At 45.2% G+C, this 21,170-nt stretch overlaps 3 protein-coding genes across 3 annotated transcripts; all 3 read right to left on the reverse strand.

The window, feature by feature from the left end:
- Positions 1-15,757: 15,757 nt before the first annotated feature.
- On the reverse strand, positions 15,758-16,977 carry LOC136548739 (serine carboxypeptidase 1-like). The gene is made up of 2 exons (XM_066540158.1): positions 16,531-16,977; positions 15,758-15,784 (listed from the first exon to the last, which is right to left on the reverse strand). Exons 1-2 carry the CDS (start codon positions 16,975-16,977, stop codon positions 15,758-15,760), a joined length of 474 nt encoding a protein of 157 aa, XP_066396255.1.
- A 1,227-nt stretch (positions 16,978-18,204) lies between these two features.
- On the reverse strand, positions 18,205-20,265 carry LOC136551943 (serine carboxypeptidase 1-like). The gene is made up of 7 exons (XM_066543471.1): positions 20,173-20,265; positions 19,769-20,043; positions 19,403-19,669; positions 19,029-19,138; positions 18,850-18,936; positions 18,617-18,725; positions 18,205-18,534 (listed from the first exon to the last, which is right to left on the reverse strand). Exons 1-7 carry the CDS (start codon positions 20,246-20,248, stop codon positions 18,373-18,375), a joined length of 1,086 nt encoding a protein of 361 aa, XP_066399568.1. The 5' UTR covers positions 20,249-20,265; the 3' UTR covers positions 18,205-18,372.
- Positions 20,266-20,330: 65 nt separating this feature from the next.
- Positions 20,331-20,789, reverse strand: LOC136548740 (serine carboxypeptidase 1-like). The gene has a single exon (XM_066540159.1). The coding sequence runs from the start codon at positions 20,787-20,789 to the stop codon at positions 20,331-20,333; it is 459 nt and encodes a 152-aa protein (XP_066396256.1).
- Positions 20,790-21,170: the final 381 nt, after the last annotated feature.

Consider the following 21,170-nt stretch of genomic DNA (forward strand, 5'->3'; position numbering starts at 1 on the left):
GTTTGATAACTTGACCTCACGTCATTTTTTTCTCACCAAGGGTGTTACCTTGCGCATGTCATGTCCTCACACCTCACCCCAAAATGGTAGAGCTGAGCGCATTATCTGTACTACTAATAATATCATGCGCTCTCTTATGTTTCAGGCCAGCATTCCTTCACCATATTGGGCTAAGGCGCTTAGCACGGCTTCTAAACTTGCATCCAACCAAAACACTATATTTTCCACCCCCTTTTTAGCTGTATTTGGTGTCCCACCCACCTATGATCATCTCCATGTTTTCAGGTGCAAATGCTATCCCAATCTTTCTGCCACAACCCCCCATAAACTGTCACCCCGCTCTTCCCTTTGTGTTTTCCTTGGCTATCTGCCCGAAACACAAAGGTCACCAATGCATCGAATCTAGCCACAAACCACATCATCATCTCTCGCCACATTGTGTTTGATGAGTCCTCCTTTCCTTTTGCCGAACTCAGCTTGGCACTGCCTTCATCCCACTTTGAGTTTCTCAATTTTGATGAAACTAATAGGCCTCTTTTAGTTAGCCACCCTTTTTTTAGGTACACCCATAGGTCCTCCCCATGTTAGCCCCGCTGCCCCTACCTCCCTCGCATGTTGCTACCAGCGAGGTTGGCACGATCACCAGTGACACCATGCCTGATGATGATGCCCTCGGCTCACCCTGGGTTGTTGCCAGCATCGGGCAGTCGTCCCCTACCGCACCACGAGCAGCCTCATCGGCCCCCTCATCCCCTATTCGCTAGGCCGCCATCCCCAGCGTAATGTGCTATGGCCCATCGACCACTACCTGGCTTCCCCATGCCATCCTGCTGGTGTCATCCCTGTCCCTCCCATGGACAATGCACATTCAATGCACACATGTGGCAAAGTTGGCTTTCGGCGGCCAAAAACAGTGTTTGATCTTCTGGTGACCTCCCTATCACCTATACCGAAGACATATCGTGGTGCCCTTTCAAACCCCAATTGGCGTGAAGCTATGATTGAGGAGTTCTCTGCTCTTTAGGCAAATCAGACTTGGGATCTCTTGCCTCCTTCGCCTATTGTGAGTATTGTCTCTGGTAAATGGGTCTATCGCCACAAGCTTCACTCAGACGGCACTCTTCATCGCTACAAAGCACGCTGGGTTCTTCGTGGTTTTACAGAGACCTAGTATTGATTTTGGTGAGACTTTCAGTCTAGTTGTCAAACTAGCTACTATTCATACCATGCTATCGCTTGCTGTTTCACAGGACTGGCCCATCCATCAACTCGATGTGAATAATGCATTTCTCCATGGGACCCTATTAGAGACAGTTTATTGTGCACAACCATCTAGATTTGTGGACTCCCTCTTGCCCTCATCATGTTTGTTGGCTGAACAAATCTTTATATGGTTTGAAGCAGGCTCCGCATGCTTGGTATAGTTTGCAACTTATATTCAGTCTCTAGGCTTCATTGGTGCCAAGTCTGACACTTCTCTCTTTGTCTTCCACTGCGGCTCTGACACTATTTATTTATTGTTGTAGTGGGTGATATTATTCTCACTGCCTCTTCCATAGCACTTCTTTAGAAGGTCGTTGCAACTCTCACAGCTGAATTCTCTATGAAGGACATGGGACCCTTACATCATTTTCTAGGGATGTCTGTGACACGTAGTGTAGATGGTTTATAGTTGTCTCAGTGCTCCTACATGCTTGAGATCCTTAACTGTGCTGACATGTCTAATTGCAAACCCTGCACAACTCTAGTTGACACTAGTGCCAAGTTGTTTCCAGATGGTACCCTAGTGGCCGATGTGACTCTTTTTTGTGGCCTAGCTGGTGCTTTGTAGTACCTCACATTCACCCGTCTAGACATCGCATATGTCGTTCAGCAGGTTTGTCTGTTCATGCACAATACGTGGAAGCCACATTTGGCCTTGATCAAGCCCATTATGCGCTATGTCAAAGGCACTCTCGCTCATGGGCTTCAGATTCATCATTCTCCTCGGCTGATCTTGTGGCTTACTCTGATGCTGACTGGGCCGGCTGTCCCAAGATTCGACGCTCCACTTTAGGCTATGTCATTTTTCTGGTTGATAATCTTGTCTCCTGGTCCTCCAAACGTCAGGCCACAGTTTCTCGGTCTAGTGTTGAGGCTGAGTATTGGGCCATCGCCAACGCTGTTGCTGAGACTACATGGTTGCACCAGCCTGCTGGGGGAGTTTCATCATCTAGTTCGATGTGCTACAATTTTTATTGTGGTAACATCAGTGTAGTCTACCTCTCATCCAATCCAGTGCAGCATCAGCGCACGAAGCATATTGAGATTGATCTACACTTCATCCGTGACAAGGTCGCCGCCGGAGCCGTCTGCGTTTTGCACGTACCGATGTCCTCTCACTATGCTAACATCTTCACCAAGGGGCTGCCTTCATCCGTCTTCATCGAGTTTCGCTCCAGTCTAAATGTCCGTCCCTGTGGCTAGTTACGACGCTTAGACTGCAGGGGGTTAGACTATATTTAGGCGTTGATCTAGTATTGAGGAAGCAGTCTCTCGCCTCCACAATTAGCTAGGCATGCAGGATCTCATGCACGGGCTGTGCAGACCTCATGGCTATGCTCAGGTCTCTCGGCTCTCTACCATTGGCTAGGATTAGTTCCAATCTCCGTATTTGCCACTGTTGTAATACATATTTGCCTAACTGGCCAATGGAATGAATATCGCGTGAATTATATCTCGCTTTTTCAGTGTTAGATACTCCTGATTTTGTCTTCATTCTTCACCACCAGTTGTGTACATCATGTAACGGTGATTTGGAAAATAACCAAGTACCTATATATATGGTATATGGCTAGTCGTGGAGAGCACAACTTTAGGATTAAGCTCTCATTTGAGTGGTTGAGAGTTTTGCTTAGGGTAAGAGAGGGGAAGAGAGGAGAAGCTCTTTGTTCTTAGGCTCTTTGTCATCTTAGATTTGTATTAGGCAAGGAGAGGCTTGTAATCGAACATCTAGTGGCAAACTAAGCATCGATCTTGTACAAGTTTGTTCCCCTTTCTCTAAATTTGATATTTATCCTTTTGAGATTTTTAGAGCTATTATTTTTTTGGAGATTTTTTTGTATGCTGCCTTGGATGAAAGTTTGGTATGAACGAGGACGACACACCCAAGCACATTGGGGGTGTGCAAGATGCGGCAGGGGTCCCCTACAACAGCAGTGATGGTAAAAGGATCAATAGAGTCCAGCGCCCAACGGGGACAAGCAAAAATCGCATGGGATATGTTTCCCAAATTGGAAAACTCTGCTCCACAGTAGTAGCTGGTTGTGGAGGACTATAGGCATCACAATGATGTGGCAACTCTGTTGACGAGGAGAGAGCACCCATAGCCTGAACACCGGTAGAAACATGGTGGTAGTCAAGACTTAGGGGGTGGAGGGGGGTTGTGGCTCAAGGGGGAAGATCGCGTGTTGTTGATGCACATAGAGAGCAAACACGTACGGTGCAAGATGACACCACGGACGGCTCCAGAAAATACATGAAACAAAGGCCCCGTTCGCTGGTCTGAAACTTGGCTGAAACTGACTGGTTTTGTGAGAGAGAAACACTGTAGCGGCTGGTTGATGAACAGTATTCGCTGAGGAGGATCAGCCGGCTGGTCTGGTTTTACCAGACAGCGAACGGGCCCAAAAGCACTAAAGAATTATTAAGATCTATTTGTTTTAGCTGTGAGCTGTGGAAAAGTTGTTGTGAGCTATGCATTGTGGAAAAATTATAAGTTGTTTGGTTAAAATATGTATAAAACCTACCATCTATCTCCTTTGAAACAACCGTAAAACAACTCTCTATTTCCACTTATTTCCAAAAAAAAGCAGGAAGTCAAAAGTAGGATCCACTGTGCTTCCAACACTTGTATTACACGAAAGTAATCTATCTATATAAGAACTTTAAATTTGTCTATGATTACTGTTCAGGCCGGGCTCCCCCAAGACTCAGACACCGTAGATCAGCAGTACCGGGTATCGGGACCGCACAGATCTATGATGAACAGCCCGACCCGATAAGAAACGGTTCAAACCTGATACGTCACAGTAAATGCCCGTTATGAAACAGTGCACATCCGTTCCATCTTTTTTCCCCCTTTTTTTCCACGCACTCCTTCCCACGCTAGTAACTTTGAATTTTATCTGTTTGGTTGACTTTCTACAGTAGTAGAAACACTTTTCAGAAGTTCAATCGAACACAATCTTAAAATAAAGAAAAGGTAAGGTCTGGTTTCTATTTTTTGATCAGCTTGATAATTTGAGGGATGGTTGAGGTCATTATCGTTTCAGCTTTTGCTCTTGGTTCCGGAACAAAAAACAGACAGCCGAGTACAAGCCACCTTTGGAAATTGGCTTCTAAGAAGAAATAAGATGCAAGGTTGTAGTATTTGTATTATGAACCAAAAGCATGTTTAAAGGCGTTTTTACAGGTTTTTACTGGATGCTATTCTAAAAAATAACACATATACTAGACCCTGTTTAGATCCCCTCCTGTAAACTGTGTAGAGCTCTAAAACTTTAAAGCACTTTAGCTCAGCTTTAAGTTTTAAAGTTCTAATGTGAGGTGGGCTAAAATTTAGAGCTAACTTTAGACCACACATGTTTAGGAGACTTTTTGCTGTAAAATTTAGAGGTCTAAAATTTAGAGCGGTGAATCCAAACGGACCCCCTAGAGGCTCTATTTATTCAAAAGCTAATCGATAGAGACAACTTTTTCAGCTTTTAAAAAACTTTTTCAGAGCTTTTAAAAAACTTTTTGAAACAGTTAATAATTTTTTGAAACAAAACTTTCAAAAACTGATTTGCACTATACGTACAAATGTCATTTTTCTAGAAAAAAAACTAGGCAAACATTTTTCTAGAGAATGGTGTATGATGGTTGGTTTGCTTACCGGAGTTAGGGAAGGAGAGGAGGGAACAGTGAGCCTACCATGCCCAAGACGGTGAATTGCCACATGAGATAAAAGGACAAGAAGATTCATAGGAATGCACCATTCTGCTGACGGCCATCAATGTCTTTTAAATGGAAAGACAAGAAAGAGCAGCGGTGTAGGTTGAGCTAGGCGACACCAATCGGCTGCGCTGTGTGCGTTCGTGCCGTGCGTGGGTGAGCTAGGGCGACACGTAGGCAAAGCTTTGCTGGTAGGTGGCAATGTAGGATGATGACAGTGAGGTAATACCAATGCGTTCAATATAGACATATTGATGAGGTGTATTACCATGATACATATGAATATGTTGTGCAGGTTGTATTCTTATAGTCTATTATTTATATTACTACTTCACCAACTCGTGTCTATAATTTATATTACTACTTCACCAACTCATGCTCTCGCATGGCTAGAATTTTAGAAAATATATGTATTATTAGTGTTTAATGCATATAACTACTCCCTCTGTACCCACATAAATCAATTTCTAGAACATGTGCAAGTCAAACTATCTTAAGTTTGACTAAATTTGTAGAAACGAGTAACAAAATCTATGACATAAAATGAGCATATTATAAAAATGTATTCTATGGTATATCTAATGATACTAATTTAATGTCATAAATCTTGACGTTTTTTTAGAAATTCGGCTAAAGTTTAAAAAGTTTGACTTAAGACAACCCTATGAATCTATTTATTCAGAGACACAGGGAGTAATAAAGAAGCTTTTATATTAAATTATATGTTTTTTAGTTTTTACATAATAGACATAATAAATAATCGTAGTCTACATCTAGATAGCTATTATAAACTTATTAATAATTTTTTAAGAGACTAATGACGAGAGTCTAACGTAGTGGTATGTTAAAACCCTAGATTAAGGGCATGACAGTCTGGCTAACCCTGATTGATTCTCCAAATCAGTCGGAGGCTCAGGGGCTACAATTGTCTTATACGCTCGCGCGCAGTACACTCTGGACCATCGACGGATGGCTTGATGGACATCTAAGGACCAGCTCCAGAGAAGGCCTCGGCGGTCGAGAAACAAAGCCAAGGTGCCTTGTCCCTGTCCAAAGCCGTCCTTTTTGCACGGGGCCTCGACAAAGGCACGAGTTCCCAGACCAGGAGAGCCCTGGCCAAGCTAAAGCCTCCGAATTCGTCTCAACCATAGCTTGGGGTGAACATTCACCCAAGGCAATGCTGGAAGATAGCCTTAGAATATGTCAAGGCGCATAGAGCGAGACAGGGCAGAAGCACCACAACACCTTCCTATTTCACAGCCGCGAGATGTTGTCGGCCACTCCCTCAGTAGGGTCACGCCCGGGACGTGATGCGTCCGGACAAGGAACTCCCCCAAGCCCATGAAGTGGGGGCTCTAGGCCTGCTTGGTTGCCCGGCAGAGGGAGAAGCCTAGATTGCCAAAGAAGCTAGAAGAAGGCACACCCAAGGTAAGCGCTGCTACAGTAGACAACACCTAGCGGTCAACACCAGACTACAACAGTGGCGTCAGAGGGTGGTTGCATGTTTTGTCAGCCCCCGGCTACAAGACAAAGGATAATCGACGGTGCCAAGAGGAAGAAGACTGAAGCACATGCAAGAAACCCTAGGAGAAACCAATTTGCTTTGTACCCCCCATCACCTCCCCAGGTATATAAGGGAAGGCATGGGCTCCTATAGAAGGGGATCGACAGACCGAGCAACGAGACATTCAACCTCCAATCGATCTCTAGAGAGACCGAACCCTAGATTAGCATAGCACTCCCTCCTACACCTCACTCACGATTCCTCCATTGTAAGAACTCCCAATTGAGCATTTCTAACACGAAGAACATCATTGATGGACGTAGGGCTCAGAGGCCCGAATCAGGATAAACCTCTTGTGTTTTGAGTGCTTAAGCCATTGGTGCTACACATGTCGACCCATGTCGAACAACATGATGATTGCCGCAATTACAAACCCATGACAATTGATCTATACATTTTTTTATTTATATTTATATTTTTCTTTTGTATGACACCTCTGTATTGTTTAAATATGCAATTAGTTTAAAACCTTACCATTAACTATGGTGGCTCTTGTTGCATCAAATACCTTACCAAGTAATGTATCTAAATTTTACTTTTTTCAAATTTTATTCTTATTGACTGCTATAAATTATTTATATTCTGTTAAGTTAAAACTCTTATGCTTATTGTAGCTTTATTAACTCTCTTTTTTGCACTTTTAAAATAAACATTTTAGATCTTAGAGTACGCTATTAATACTACAATACCATAAGCAATCATTTGAAACATGCACCATGTCACTTAGCATAAAGTGATAAAGCTTGAAGTGAGATTTCGGATGGGGTAGTAGTGTTAACTACTTAAGTCTTTTAATGATTGACTTTTTACTCCAAAGTAATCTTAAGGACCAGAAAAATATAGCCGCTAGTGGTCTCCCACACTTTTCAAAATGATCAAATCTTCCTATCAAGAAATTATATGTTCTGTTATAGCTTTACTATCAATATATATATGCATCAAACAACTTTATAATGTCCCTCCACCAAATTGATACTTTTTTGAGTCACCAGGGAGCTTGCTATTTCCATAGTATTTTTTCCAGACTAGAGACACCCTTGGCACATTCTCCTTGTTAAAGAACTTATGGAGGTGTTTGATCAATAAGGCTTCATTTTGTGTCTTAATATTCAGAATACCTAGCCCCCCTCCTCTTTAGCTCTACATGCCATTGGCCAGGCTGCCTTGGGCCTTTGTTTTGCATTCACATCACTGCCCCGCCACAGGCAAATTTTCCTGAATTTATCAATCTGATCAATCACCGCTTTTTTAGTAGGAAAGTGCTCATACAAAAAGTGGGCAGAGCTGTGAAGATTGAGTTTGTGTCCTCAAGCCTTCCAGCCTGATTCATGAAAGCTGACGTTGCTGCAAGTCTTCTTTCACACCTACTAACAAGAGGAGAGAAGTCAATTACTTTTGGCTTAGCTAGACTGAGAGGTAGCCCAAGGTAGGTGAAGGGTAAGCTCCCAGTGTCACAATTGAAAGTTCTAGCCAAATACTGAAGTTTACTTTGGCATGTGTTGATAGGGACCATAACTTACTTTGCATAATTTACTTTCAGGCCAAGTGTGTAGTGGAGCCTTAAGTGGGCCCAGAGTTGCTTGCCACAAGCTTCCATTATAACCAGTATGTCATCAACATAATGAATAATTGGGAAATCTTGGGTGTATCTTGGGGGAATAGGAAGTTTCAGCAAGCCTTGGTTCTTTGCTCTGTTTACTATTGACTGTAGGAGATCAGCAGCTATGAAAAAAAGTAATGGGGAGAGGGGGTTCCCCTCCCTCACTCTTCTTTTGCAATGAAATACTTTCACATTAGTTGGACTGAGGGGGTTCCTGAACTGAGAATTATCTGCATCCAATCCACCCATTTCTATCTAAAACCCTTGGTTTTCAGGATTTCTATGATCGCCCCATGTTCAACTTTATCAAATGCCTTTTCAAAGTCCAATTTTAGAATGACCAGCTTTTTCTTTGACTTATGGCAGTTGTGAAGGTATTCAAAAGCGCATGCCAAACAATCATGTATGGTTCTTGTTTTTATAAAACCATACTGGTTCTGGTGAATTAACTGGCCAACAGTTACCAGGCCAAAAGAACTAGGTGGTTTAGGCGTCCCCGACCTTGATAGATTTGGGAGAGCCCTCCGGTTACGATGGCTTTGGCAGGAATGGGTGGACGATTCCAAGTCTTGGAACGGCTCCGAGCTTCCATGTTCTGATGATGATCGTCTCCTCTTCAACTCCTCAATCATTATAACTTTGGGGGACGGTGCAAAGACTAGGTTTTGGCACCACAATTGGCTCGATGGACAAGCTCCTAGATACCTAGCCCCCAACTTGTTTCGCCTAGTTTCAAGGAGAAACCGAACGGTGCAACAAGAGCTCCGGAACAACAATTGGATGCACAAGCTAGGAAGGAAAATCACCTCGGCTGTCCACATAGAGGAGTTTGTGTCCCTTTGGATACGGATACAAGATGTGCACCTACAACAGGGCGTCCATGACACCATCATCTGGCGGTGGACCAGTGATGGGAACTACTCCACCTGTTCGGCCTACAGAATTCAATTGAAAGGCTCGCTCGTCCCCTTCCAGTACAGAGTTGATCTGGAAAGCGCAAGTGGAGAACAGATGCAAGATCTTTGCCTGGATCTTAGTGCAAGATAAAATTCTAACGGCGCAAAACCTACAGAGGAGAGGGTGGCCACACCAACAACAATGCAGTGCTCTGCAACGGTCCTTTAGAGACCGGCCTCCACCTATGCCTATGTTGCCCATTCACAAAGGCGGTTTGGGATCAAATCCTCTCGTGGGAGAACTTCACTCACCTTCAGCAGCAACCCCAGGTGGACCCCAACGATATCAGATCATGGTGGGAAGAGGTGGCGAGGAAAGTGCCAACATCCGAGCGTAGGCGGCTTAACGGGGTAGTAATCTACACCTTTTGGAATATTTGGAAAGAGAGAAATAGGAGAATCTTTGACAACAAGATAGAAACGGTGCCGCAAGTGGCCGCAAGGATAAAGGAAGACATAGAGCAAAGGAAGAGAGCACTCGCTTATGTGTAGCTGTTGCCCCCACCCCTTTTGGGCCGTGCGTTTCCCTAATTTGCATGCTTCTGGGGGGGTTTCAATCCCTAACCTCGAGTGACTTTGTTTGTACATAAATTTTCTTTTCCCCATCTTAATTGAAAGGCAGAGCTCCTGCCATTGCGTTCAAAAAAAATCTCCTAATAGATTTTTGTAATATGTTGGCTAGGAGCTTTGTTAAAAGCTTTATGGATGTATTGAGTAGGGATATAGGCCTGTAGTCATTTACCCGTTGTTAATACTTCTCAGGCAGAATTGACCGCTGAAAAAGCATCAAATAATTTGTAGAAATCAGTGTGGACTAAGGGCCAGCATCCCTTTAAAAATTCATTGGTATAACCATCATGCCCAGGAGATTTATTATTTGGAAGAGAAGAGACAGTTTCATCAATCTCCTCTTTTGTGAAGGACATCTCTAAGTGATCCAAGTTATCCAAAGGTTGGATGAGGTCGTTCAAATTTATTACTATATGACTATAATCTGACATTTCCATTCTTTCCTTGAATGACTTCCATAAGAGGTCAGCTTTCTGGTTGTTGTGCACAATATTTCCAAAGTTGTCCTGCAAGGTGGCAATGGAATTTTTCCTCTACTTGATTGTGGCATGAGCATGAAAAAACTTTGTTCCTGCATCTCCCTCTCTGACCATCTTATTTTTCCTCTCTGTTTCCAATAAGTTCTTTGTGGTCTTAACAAGCATACTAGCTGTTCAGAGACAAGGTTTCTAAAATTCCACTCCTGTAGGGACAGGTCTCTGAAGAGCTCAATTGTTTCTAGAAAGTGTAGTACAAATTTGACACTTTCAATGACTAATGCCAGCTTTGGCAGTTGTTTCTTCCAAATTTTCAAAGCTCTTCTCATATTTTGGACTTGGCTATTAGCAACCTTGTAGGATCAGAGATATGATTTGGTGCAGTCCAACCATTCACTGCAATTGGGATGAATTCTTCAAGATTAAGCTAGTAAATCTCAAATCTGAAGGCCTTACACTGAGGACGCTTGTGCTGATTTCAATTACACAAGGCCAGTGGTCAGATGTCTCCATCACTAGAGTTTTTACTAAGGAATTTGGGTATTTAATTGTCAAAGAATTGGAGGTCAAAAAACCAGTCAAGTCTCTCTAGGAGTGGAGGGGACTGCTTATTTGTCCAAGTATATTGCCTGCCATGTAGGGGCAGCTCAATTAAACGTAGCTTGCTCATTGAAGAGAAATATCTCATTAACATCTGCACCATCTCTATTTCTATCCTCAGGCCTCCTAATTAGGTTGAAGTCCCCAACAATTAGCCAATCAACTTCTGGGGGCATTTGAATCTCCTTGAACCACCCAAGAAAATCTATCTTGCCCATAGGAGCACATGGAGCATAAATTGTGGTTAAAAGCCAACTATCATCATCTAGCCTTGATGTGAACTCTATTGAGATTGCAAAGCTGTTTCTCAAATTTTCTGTCTAGTGAAAGCACTACTTTTACAGGCTACTAGGATACCCCCTGAGGCTCCAATAGAAGGGAGGAACTCAAAAGAGTCAAAATACAGTGGATAGATATTTCTTAAGAAGGCAATATCAAAGTGCTCCTTTTTTGTTTCCTGGAGGCAAATGATCTCACTTCTACTTTCCACTATTTTATCTCTGATGGAATTCCACTTCTTGTCAGAATTGAGGCCTCTGACATTCCAATTCAGAACCTTCCAAGACTTGTTGTGTATCATGGAAAACAAGAGTAAGGGAGAGCAATGGTGGGGGGCAAGAGGCCCCAACCCACAACAACACAAAGCACAGGAAAAACCAAAGAGGCTGTCACAAAGTAAGAGTAATCCCAAAGGAACAACGGTAACATTAAACTGCCCTTAGAGAGAGAGAGAGGGAATACCAAGTCTTAAGATTCAAGATACATAAACTGGCCAGATTAATCTGGCAATAGAAACAAAAGCAAATAAAGTAACCAAAATACTTTTCCATCCATAGGCTAGTTGGTGTCATCCTTCTCTTCCTGCTCCTTCATCTTGTCATCGTTGGTTTTCTTCGGCTTCTTCCTCACAAGTTCCATCTTCTTCTTAGCCATGAGAGTTAGGTCTTCCTGTTGATCTTCCTTCATTTGGCACATGGAGGTTCTAATTTTCTTGAGCACTTCTATAGAGAGCGTTGGGGGTTCAGAGGTACAGGCAGTTCTTGATCTTATAGGTATCAGGCTTGAAACCATTAGAATTGGCATTTACCCTATTACTGCATCTAACTACAGAGTCAACTAAAGGAGTGACACTCTTTCCCTTTCTGCTTCTTTTATTGTTTGGGGAACTGTCTTCCATGACTTCTTCCGGCAAGGCTTCTTCAATTACCTTGGCAGACAAGGGCTCACTGCCTACCAAGTTACAGGCTTTAGCTTGTATAGGTTTGCAGGAGAGTCAAAGACTAGCTGACTAGTCATTATCCAAATGCAAGTAGGGCCAGGGCCATTAGAAGGGCCTAAAAAAAGCCCAGCCATTTTGCTAGGATCTCAATAGTTTCCTTTTCCCCTCCACCTTCGTTGTCTAGAGGTTTTGGCGCCAGCCACTCTTTCTCCACTGTTTTTGGCAGCTCAGGTGGATTGACAAAGAAGGTTCTGACCATGCGAAGCTCAATATTTTGCTGAAAAAACCATCCCCTAATTCTCAACCTATTGGGCCTGAGGCATTCCCTACTGATTTCCCTCTTCTAAGTCTATCAAGTCTTCTTCAGGGATTTCATGATGAAGAAAGTTCTCCCATGGGCCATTGAAGACTGGTCGCTGAACTTCAGCCTGTACATTCAGGTTGTCATCAACTTCCTCCACTGCTATCACTTGTTGTGGGTTAAGGTCCATCATGGGCGGGATCATCTAAACTACCCCTGTTCCTGCTCCTAGGCAGGGTGTACCAACATTTCTTATGGGTACTCAACCATGGGAACTTCATTCAGATCCTGATTCAACCCCACCTGAGCAGCAACATTGAGGTCAAGGCCCTGCATTGCCACTTGAGGAGCCAAGTTCAGGTTAAGGTGAGGCCCACCGTTCTGCCCAATAGCTAGCAGCTCCTCAGGCCAAGTAGGCCAATCTCCCTGCTGCGGATCAGTCTGATCCTGCTGCAAATTCTGAGCAGGTTCAGGGTTGCCATGAATATGCAGTTGCTGATGATCATGTGCCCCAATTGGGGCCAGGACATGTTGACCCAGCCCAAAGAAGTCAAACAAAGGCGGTCCCTGAATAGGAACAGGTTCTTCTTCAGGTGGCCCCATACCCAAATTCTCATGCTGGAGAATTTCACATTGCACTGTCCATTATTCTCCTTCATATCCCACAGTATCAGAAAACACTACAAAATGAGGAATTGACTCCAAGTCAACTACTCTTGCCCTGACAATCAATCTAGCCAAATGATCTGGGTCGTTGTCCCAATTAAGAGCCTTGGCATATGGACCTAAGATAGTATCAATGTACTCTTGTTCTTAGTAATCTTCTGGCAACCCCATGAGCATTAACCATCATTCCTGGTTGAAGACCACCCTCCTCCAGTTTCTTCCTCGGTTGTGATGAACAAAACTAATGTGAACATCACCATACTGGTGTGGGTTCTCAATCACAAATCTATCCCTATCAAGCTCACGTTCAAAGCAGACAAAAGCTTGCCCCAAATGGCAGGGTTGCACCTCTTTTACTGGGGTTCCCCTAAAGTCCTCCAAGAACTCTCTGATAATATCTTCGACAGTGGGGAAGTGGAGAACATTACTAGGTAAAGCCGAGATTGTTGCGATTGCCAGGTCGTTGTTCCACTGCCGTGGCCTTCTTCTAGCAACAGCACGAACCATCATTGGCCTGTTCGGGATTTCCTCAATGCGCATTCCATCTGGCTTCAAGGGACCCGGTTGCGCCCTCTGAAACGCCATGTCAGGCGCTAGCGGGATAGTATTGGCTGTGATTGAAGCTTGATGATGCGGCAATGGTGTTTGATTAGCACTGTTGAAGGAGGGTTTTCTTATGTGTGGAGTGCTTGCACTGTTGGGGAGCGGTGGTAGGGGGATATCAAACGAAGACGAAGGGGCGTTGGACATAGGGGCATTGGAGCACCCTTTGCCCAAACGTACCTCAGTCACCGGCGGTTGGGACCCCTTCAGCTTGGGTCCACTAGTCATGGGCACAAAGGTTGTTGGCCAGTTCATAGTAAATGGCTCCAGCGGTGGCGCTATCTGCGAGGTGGTCGCCCAAGTTCTGGCCTAGTCCGAGAAGGAAGAGAAGATGGGTGGGCTTGACTACTTTGGCCCAAGATTCAATTCCGTGTCCAAGGCAGTGCACTCGGGCCTCTCCAGAATCCCTTTATCATTAATAGCAGCAGTAAACTTCCTTGCTTTACTACCACCGTTACTGGCGTCTGGGCAGTTAAGCGCAGTATGTCCCCAACGCCAGCAAACATAACATCTAATAGGACATTTGCACACTTCTCTAGCATGGCCAGCAGTCAGACAACAAGAGCAAATCCCGAGCTTCAGTGGACCTGACAGATTTCCTGCAGCACTCGAGCCAAAATTCAAAACACTTCTTTGTTCAAACTGAGTGGGGCCTGCCGTATGAAATTGACCAATAGGTGTTTTCCCCTTGTTCTTGAAATTATGAAAAACTTCAGGGAAGAACAATTGATCAAAAACACTTTTCCTAGCTGGATTCTGGGGGATTGGAACTCGGTTATCTCCAGTGAGTGGAGTCTTTTTCACTGCATCTGCAAACGAATGATCAGCCCTGACAAACACATTTTGCTTTGCTGATATGTTCCTATTGGCAACCAACCAAGAAGCTTCTTCTTGCCCACAAAAGAGCTTCCATTCCCTGATCCAATTAGGACCACCATTGCCCCAAAGATGGAAGAAGATCTTGAAGAGAGAACACTCAAAAGAATGAAGTTTAAAGATAGGAAAACCAACCAACCTCGAAGAGACCCAGAACCTGAAAACTCTATCGCCAAGAGCAAGAACATCGAAATCTCTAGCTAGGCCACCGATCGTGGCCTGGAGAATCACGCTGACCGATGCAGGAGAAAGCTAAAATTTGCATCGACCAAAGGAGACAACTAGAAAAAATGCACGATCCAGGGAGATCGGAGAAACAGAGGAACCAAACTTACTCCTGATCACTTTCTGGACACCAGACCCCGGGCGGAAACTGAGTCCTGGGAGCTCCATTCTGAAGGGATCACGATCACTACTACAACACTGGGCTTAGTAGCAAGCGAGGCCATTGGAGTTGTGAAGGAGAAGAGCTTGGTGAACGGAGGAGGGGAGCTCAGGGCGTGGGTGGGAAGGGTGCGAGAGAGGAGCGCCATCCTTCCCTTCTGGACAGCTTGATCTTGGTATTTCAAGGGCGGTGATTGAAACTGATGCTCTGCTAGTAAAACAAGCAATAGACTCGAATCAGTGGTGCTTGTCACCGGCAGGAAAGCTGATCAAGGAAAATCAGGAGCTCGCCCAGCTTAATTTCTCTTCTTTTAAAACTAGTGATGTCCCAAGAACATGTAATTCCTGTTGCTCATGCTTTAGCTATGTTGGGGGGGGGGGGGGGGGGGGTAGGGATGATGAGAATCCTCTTGTGGGTCCACTCCCTGATTGTACCCTGAATTTGGTGGCTGCCAATTGTCAGTGTCTGAGTAATGGAAAGCCTTTCCATTTCCATCATCTATCTATCACATCTCTTAATGTATTGGCGCTCGTATAAACATGATTTCAAATTTAACGTCAGTCTCAGTAGAAGTCTCATGGGATTTTCATCCGCATTTAGTAGACTGTCACATAGGCATTTTTTATGACATGACAATATTTTTAAGAAAAGAGAGACGAAATGAGTTTTATAGGGTTTAAACTTTTTTTAGCACGATTACCAACTTTCTATGAGTTATGAATTTAAATATCTATAAAATCATAGGATAAAACTTTTTATTGAGAGCGGTTGTTTTGTATATGTTTTATTTCACTTTTGACATGGCACTATGTTTTAGCAAGAACTGGCAATAGTCATACTTCGGGCTAATTGCATCCGAGAAAAAATAACTTGTCGAGGACTGGTTGGAATCCTCGTGACTCGCCCGCACGTAAAGTTTACTAGCATGGTATGCGCGCTCTGCCACACGCGTGGATGAAAAATGCGTTCACACGACGTGCATGAACGGTAGATACTGCAGGAAACAGCGGTCAAATAGTGAATCAAAAACAGTGACAGTAAAAGTGTATAAAATGGGATAGTAGCCGTGTTTGAACAGTGTCTAAATAGCACCATAAATATTCGCAAAGAAAAAAAATAAATAGCACCATAAATAATAGCAAAGGGTCTCAGAGTCGTGGAAATCTTTCAGTGTCGAGGGATCTTATTATTCATATATCCAGTAAGATTGGAATTCTCCTTGGTTGTAGATCGACTTGGAGTGGTTCCTCGGTCTCATAGATGCCACAATGAAATAGCAGGTGGAAGCACGCCTTTCAAGAAGGAGTAGAAGAGAACATCTGATCTCTTAGGCTAGGAAACTTGGTACCGCATGACCAGCTCCTCTCACAGAGGCAAATGTGAATCCTCACTCGTATTGCTGAATGTAGCCTCCAACCTGTGGATGCAAACCATCATAATTCGGCACATATAAATCCCATTGCATTGCATCTTCACTTTCGGAGCTGTATTCATGTGCATTACCTCGTTGGCAGGAGTGTACCATGGGCATGAATTTGTGAGAGTCAGATTGGGGTCTTTGACGGAGTACCTTTTCGCAGTAATGGGGCAGACGTCATCGATATCACCACGGCCAACGAGTTATCCATGATGATTATTAACAATAAAAACTAATCACTTGAGTTTTAATTTGTCCTTTCCTTTTGAGTTTGCATTGTTGGCATCATAAGTACGGAACATCGATGGGGATGGGCATCTTACCTGTACACCCAAACTCTTAATCCGGTGTCGATAAGCCACGAGAGCGTTGGCACCATGCTTAGCGGCCAATCGTTCCAGGGCAATCTCCATGAACCAGTAGTAGAAAAGCGCGCGGCCGTGCTCTTCGTCCACCGTCACGTAGCCGGAGTACTGCTCCAAATTGACGCGCGGCGACTGCCCCGGCAGCGCCTTGATCCTGTCAGCCTCCATGCTGCCCTTGGGCGACTTGCAGTACGTGGGCAGGTGACCGAAGCTTCTCACGCGGTCAGCCCATGGGTCGGTTTCGGCAGGCCCGGCTGCGGTTGCCGATTTTGCTTGGGCCTGCCGGGACTCGATGAGCTGCCTCAGCAGCGCGGCTTGGTCCAGGGCGGCGGCGTTCGTCAGCGGTAGGGCGAGTAGGATCGCCGCGAGGAGAATGCAACACGAGATCTGATTCCTCGGCGCCATCTTTGTTCTCTGCGAGCTCGTTGCTCGATCATCAGAATGCAAAGGTCATCTCGTGTTTATATATAGAGAGAGAGAGTTGACTGTAATTCGGGAGTTTGGTTTCTCCGAATTACGAACGCCATGAGCTAGCTGCCTAGCTGTAATGGATTGGCAACACTTGCACGACCAAGTCGCCTGTAGTTTATTTCTTACAGATTTGCTAGCGTCTTTGCTTCGCATAGCACCCCAGTCCCCAGTTGTCTGGCGTAGTCGGCATCCAACGTTGGAGTTTTGGATCGATCTTGACGGAAGTTTGTTTCTCCGGGCGACGCCGACGATGCCGAGGCGACACCTCTCCGCAAGGACCCAAACGATCGGATCGATGACGTAGAGACCAAGGTGGACATTTCTATCAACGCGTGCAGGCCCAATATAAGGCCGTTGAGAATATGCTAGCTGCCCTTTGGACAGAATTCCAACACATGTTCGATCTTTCACTAGCTTCAGCTCGGCAATGGTCACTACTACACTAAGGCTTCGTAGGTGTGGTTGACGATGGTTCGTAGAGGCGATTTTGCCGGTCGCCCCTACCACACCGTCTCTATAAATCAAGAGTTTGTAGGAGCGGTTTCCAAGCCGGTCTTACAAATCGATTTGTAGAGGCGTCTGGTAACTACAAAAATAATTTGTAGGGGCGGCTGTAACACCAGCCCGTCTCTATAATTTATATTTGTAGGGGCGGTTCAATCTAGAATTGCTCTACAGTACATTTTTCCGTAAAAATTCAAATTAAATTCAAATTTGACCAGAACATATATATATATAATTCAAGCATTGTATCCACAGGCACAAGAATATTATAGAAAATAACATTACAAGTACAATTCACAAGAACATATGTAATTCATTGTTATATATACATAATTCACAAGTCCAATACGTTCCACAGGGTAAGACCAATGTCACATTCTATACACATTGTTATCAACTGCCTAGAGATAGCCTTTTCGTCTAACGTGGCGAATGTCGACGCGTCATTGCATATAGCGCAACAGCCGCTGCCGCGATAAAAAAATGAGGAGCGATAATTATTAAAATATTAAATAAAAAGGATTAAAAATAAAAAATCCCATGATATGCGCGCTCCAGTTAACACGACGTGCATGAACAGTAGATACTGCAGGAAACAATGGTTAAATAATAGTGAATCAAATTTCATGAACAGTGACAGTAACGGTGTATAAATAGGGATAGTAGCAGTGTTTGAACAGGCATAACACAGTGTCTAAACAGCCACCATAAACGGTTGCAGAGGGTCTCAGAAATCTTTGCGTGTCGTGGGATCTTATTATTCGTATATCTATTAAGACTGAAATTCTTCTCGGTTGTAGATTGATCTGGACTAGTTCCTCGGTCTCACGGACGCCACAATGAAACAGCAGGTGGAAGCACGCCTTTCAAGAAGGAGTAGAAGAGAACCAGCGATCTCTTAGGTTGGAAACTTGGCACCAGGTGACCAGATCCCCTCACGGAGGCAAACGTGAATCCTCGCTCGTATTGTTGAATGTAGCCTCCAACCTATGCATATAAACCATCACAATTCAACACATATAAATAATCCTATCGCATATTCTTCTTCGAAGCTGAGTTCGTGCATTACCTCGTTGGCAGGAGTATACCACGGACGCCATGGCTTTGTGACCGTCAGATTGAGGTCCTTAACGGAGTACCTCGTTGCAGTAATGGGGCAAACGTCATCCATATCGCCACTGCCAACGAGTTATCCATGATGATTATTAACAATAAAAAAGTTATGAGTTGATTCTTAATTTGTTCTTTCCTTTGTTTGTGTTTGCGGCACAAGTATGGAAGATCGATGGGGATGGCAATTACCTGTACACCCAAACTCTTAATCCGGTGTCGATAAGCCACGAGAGCGTTGGCACCATGCTTAACGGCCAGTCGTTCCACGGCAATCCCCTGAACCAATGACAGAAGGTCTCAGGTCAGAATAACCAATGGGTTTGCCAAGAGCAAACAATACGTTTGGACATGCAGTTGGCACTACTTACGTACAGACTGACCAATCGGTATTGGCCCGAGCATGGATTGCCTTCTGCACCTCAGGGCAATTCAAGTAGACCTCGACGTAGTTGTCTATGCATGGATCGTAGCCAGGTAACTGTTACAGTTATACACATAGGTATAATTCATCAATCAGAAGTGCCTGCTGGATTCTGCTCCTTTTAGGGTCCGTTCGGTTGTTCCGGAACGGAGCTAGAACATATTCCAGCTTATCAATATTACACAAATTAGTGAACCGTTCTAACTGGAATCGTTGCAGGGACTCATTCCTAAATAACCGAACGAATCTTAAGGGAGTGTCAAGGAACTTTTCTAAGAACAATAAGGATTAAAGAATTTGATAGAATAATATTATACTTACATAGCTACTGGAGTAGCTTGTCCCGTTGGGCGCCTGGATGCATATCGGAGCATAAATGTTGTACCGGCTGATGTTGCCGGCGGTATTAACGAAGTTCCGGTTGTTGAATGGTGACTTCGCCTCCTCGCACAAAATGCCATCGGACGGGCCAAAGCTGCAGTGCTCGGTAATGTTAGCCCACGTCTCGTCGGACATCACCCCATGGTTCCACAGGAACTCGAGAGAGCCCTTGTCGTTCTTGTAATCATCAAGCAACGGGTTGCCAACCTAAAACCGAGACGGGCAAAAGCAACGCGACTTGCTAGTTAGTTATCGTGCTGTGCTAATGAAGTTGTTAACTGCCATGGCGGCTGGCGCTCGACTTACGAAGATCCCCTTGAGGTTTGTCGGGTTCTCTCCTGTGAGTAAGCGGACGGCCACGATGACGGCGGCCAGCTCCGGGACGTAGTGGCCGGCGTAGCTCTCACCGGCGATGTAGAAGTCGCGACCCTTGTACTCGGGGAACCGCTCGAGCCAGTGGAGTAGGAAGGTGTACGAGTCCACTGCCGTCCTCTTGTCACCACTTTTGTCGTAGTCCGACGACGTGTTGGAGTAGGAGAACCCGACTCCGGCCGGCGACTCAAGGAAGATGACGTTGGCCACTGCATGATGTTGTTCTCACGCAAAAAACGTCAGAAAGATGACACCGGTCTAGTCGTTGTCTCGCAGGTACCTCGTTTTCTTTTGCAATAACAACACAGCCGTCACCAACTACATACGTGGCTACGTACCGTTGTTCCAGGCGTGCTTGTTCCTGCTCAGGGTCTTGCCGTCGGGGTTGACACGGAACGGGCCCAGCTCCGTCATCGCGCCTGCTCCCAGCGACGAGCACCCTGGCCCTGCTTGCGCGCGCGTGCAAGAAGAGACACAACTCATCACTAGTACCAAATCAAACACCAAAACGAGCTTGCATGCTGCAAACACCCTGTAGCTGCTCACCTCCGTTGAGCCAGAGGACGAGGGGCTTGGAGGCGGCGTCGTAGGGGGACTCCACGAAGTAGTAGAAGAGCGCGCGGCCGTGCTCTTCGTCCACCGTCACGTAGCCGGAGTACTGCTCGAAATTGACGCGCGGCGGCTGCCCCGGCAGCGCCTTGATCCTGTCAGCCTCCTTGCTGCCCTTGGGCGACTTGCAGTACGTGGGCAGGTGACCGAAGCTTCTCACGTGGTCAGCCCATGGGTCGGTTTCGGCAGGCCCGGCTGCGGTCGCCGATTTTGCTTGGGCCTGCCGGGACTCGATGAGCTGCCTCAGCAGCGCGGCTTGGTCCAGGGCGGCGGCGTTCGTCAGCGGTAGGGCGAGTAGGATCGCCGCGAGGAGAATGCAACACGAGATCTGATTCCTCGGCGCCATCTTTGTTCTCTGCGAGCTCGTTGCTCGATCATCTGAATGCAAAGATCATCTCGTGTTTATATATATATAGAGAGAGAGAGAGAGAGAGTTGGCTGTAATTCGGGAGTTTGGTTTCTCCGAATTACGAACGCCATGAGCTAGCTGCCTAGCTGTAATGGATTGGCAACACTTGCACGACCAAGTCGCCTGTAGTTTATTTCTTACAGATTTGCTAGCGTCTTTGCTTCGCATAGTCCCCAGTTGTCTGGCGTAGTCGGCGTCCAACGTTGGAGTTTTGGATCGATCTTAACGGAAGTTTGTTTCTTCGGCGATGCCGACGATGCCGAGGTGACACCTCTCCACAAGGACCCAAACGATCGGATCGATGACGTAGAGACCAAG

The sequence above is a fragment of the Miscanthus floridulus genome, chromosome 4 (assembly GCF_019320115.1).
Source record: "Miscanthus floridulus cultivar M001 chromosome 4, ASM1932011v1, whole genome shotgun sequence".
Taxonomy (NCBI): Eukaryota; Viridiplantae; Streptophyta; class Magnoliopsida; order Poales; family Poaceae; genus Miscanthus; species Miscanthus floridulus.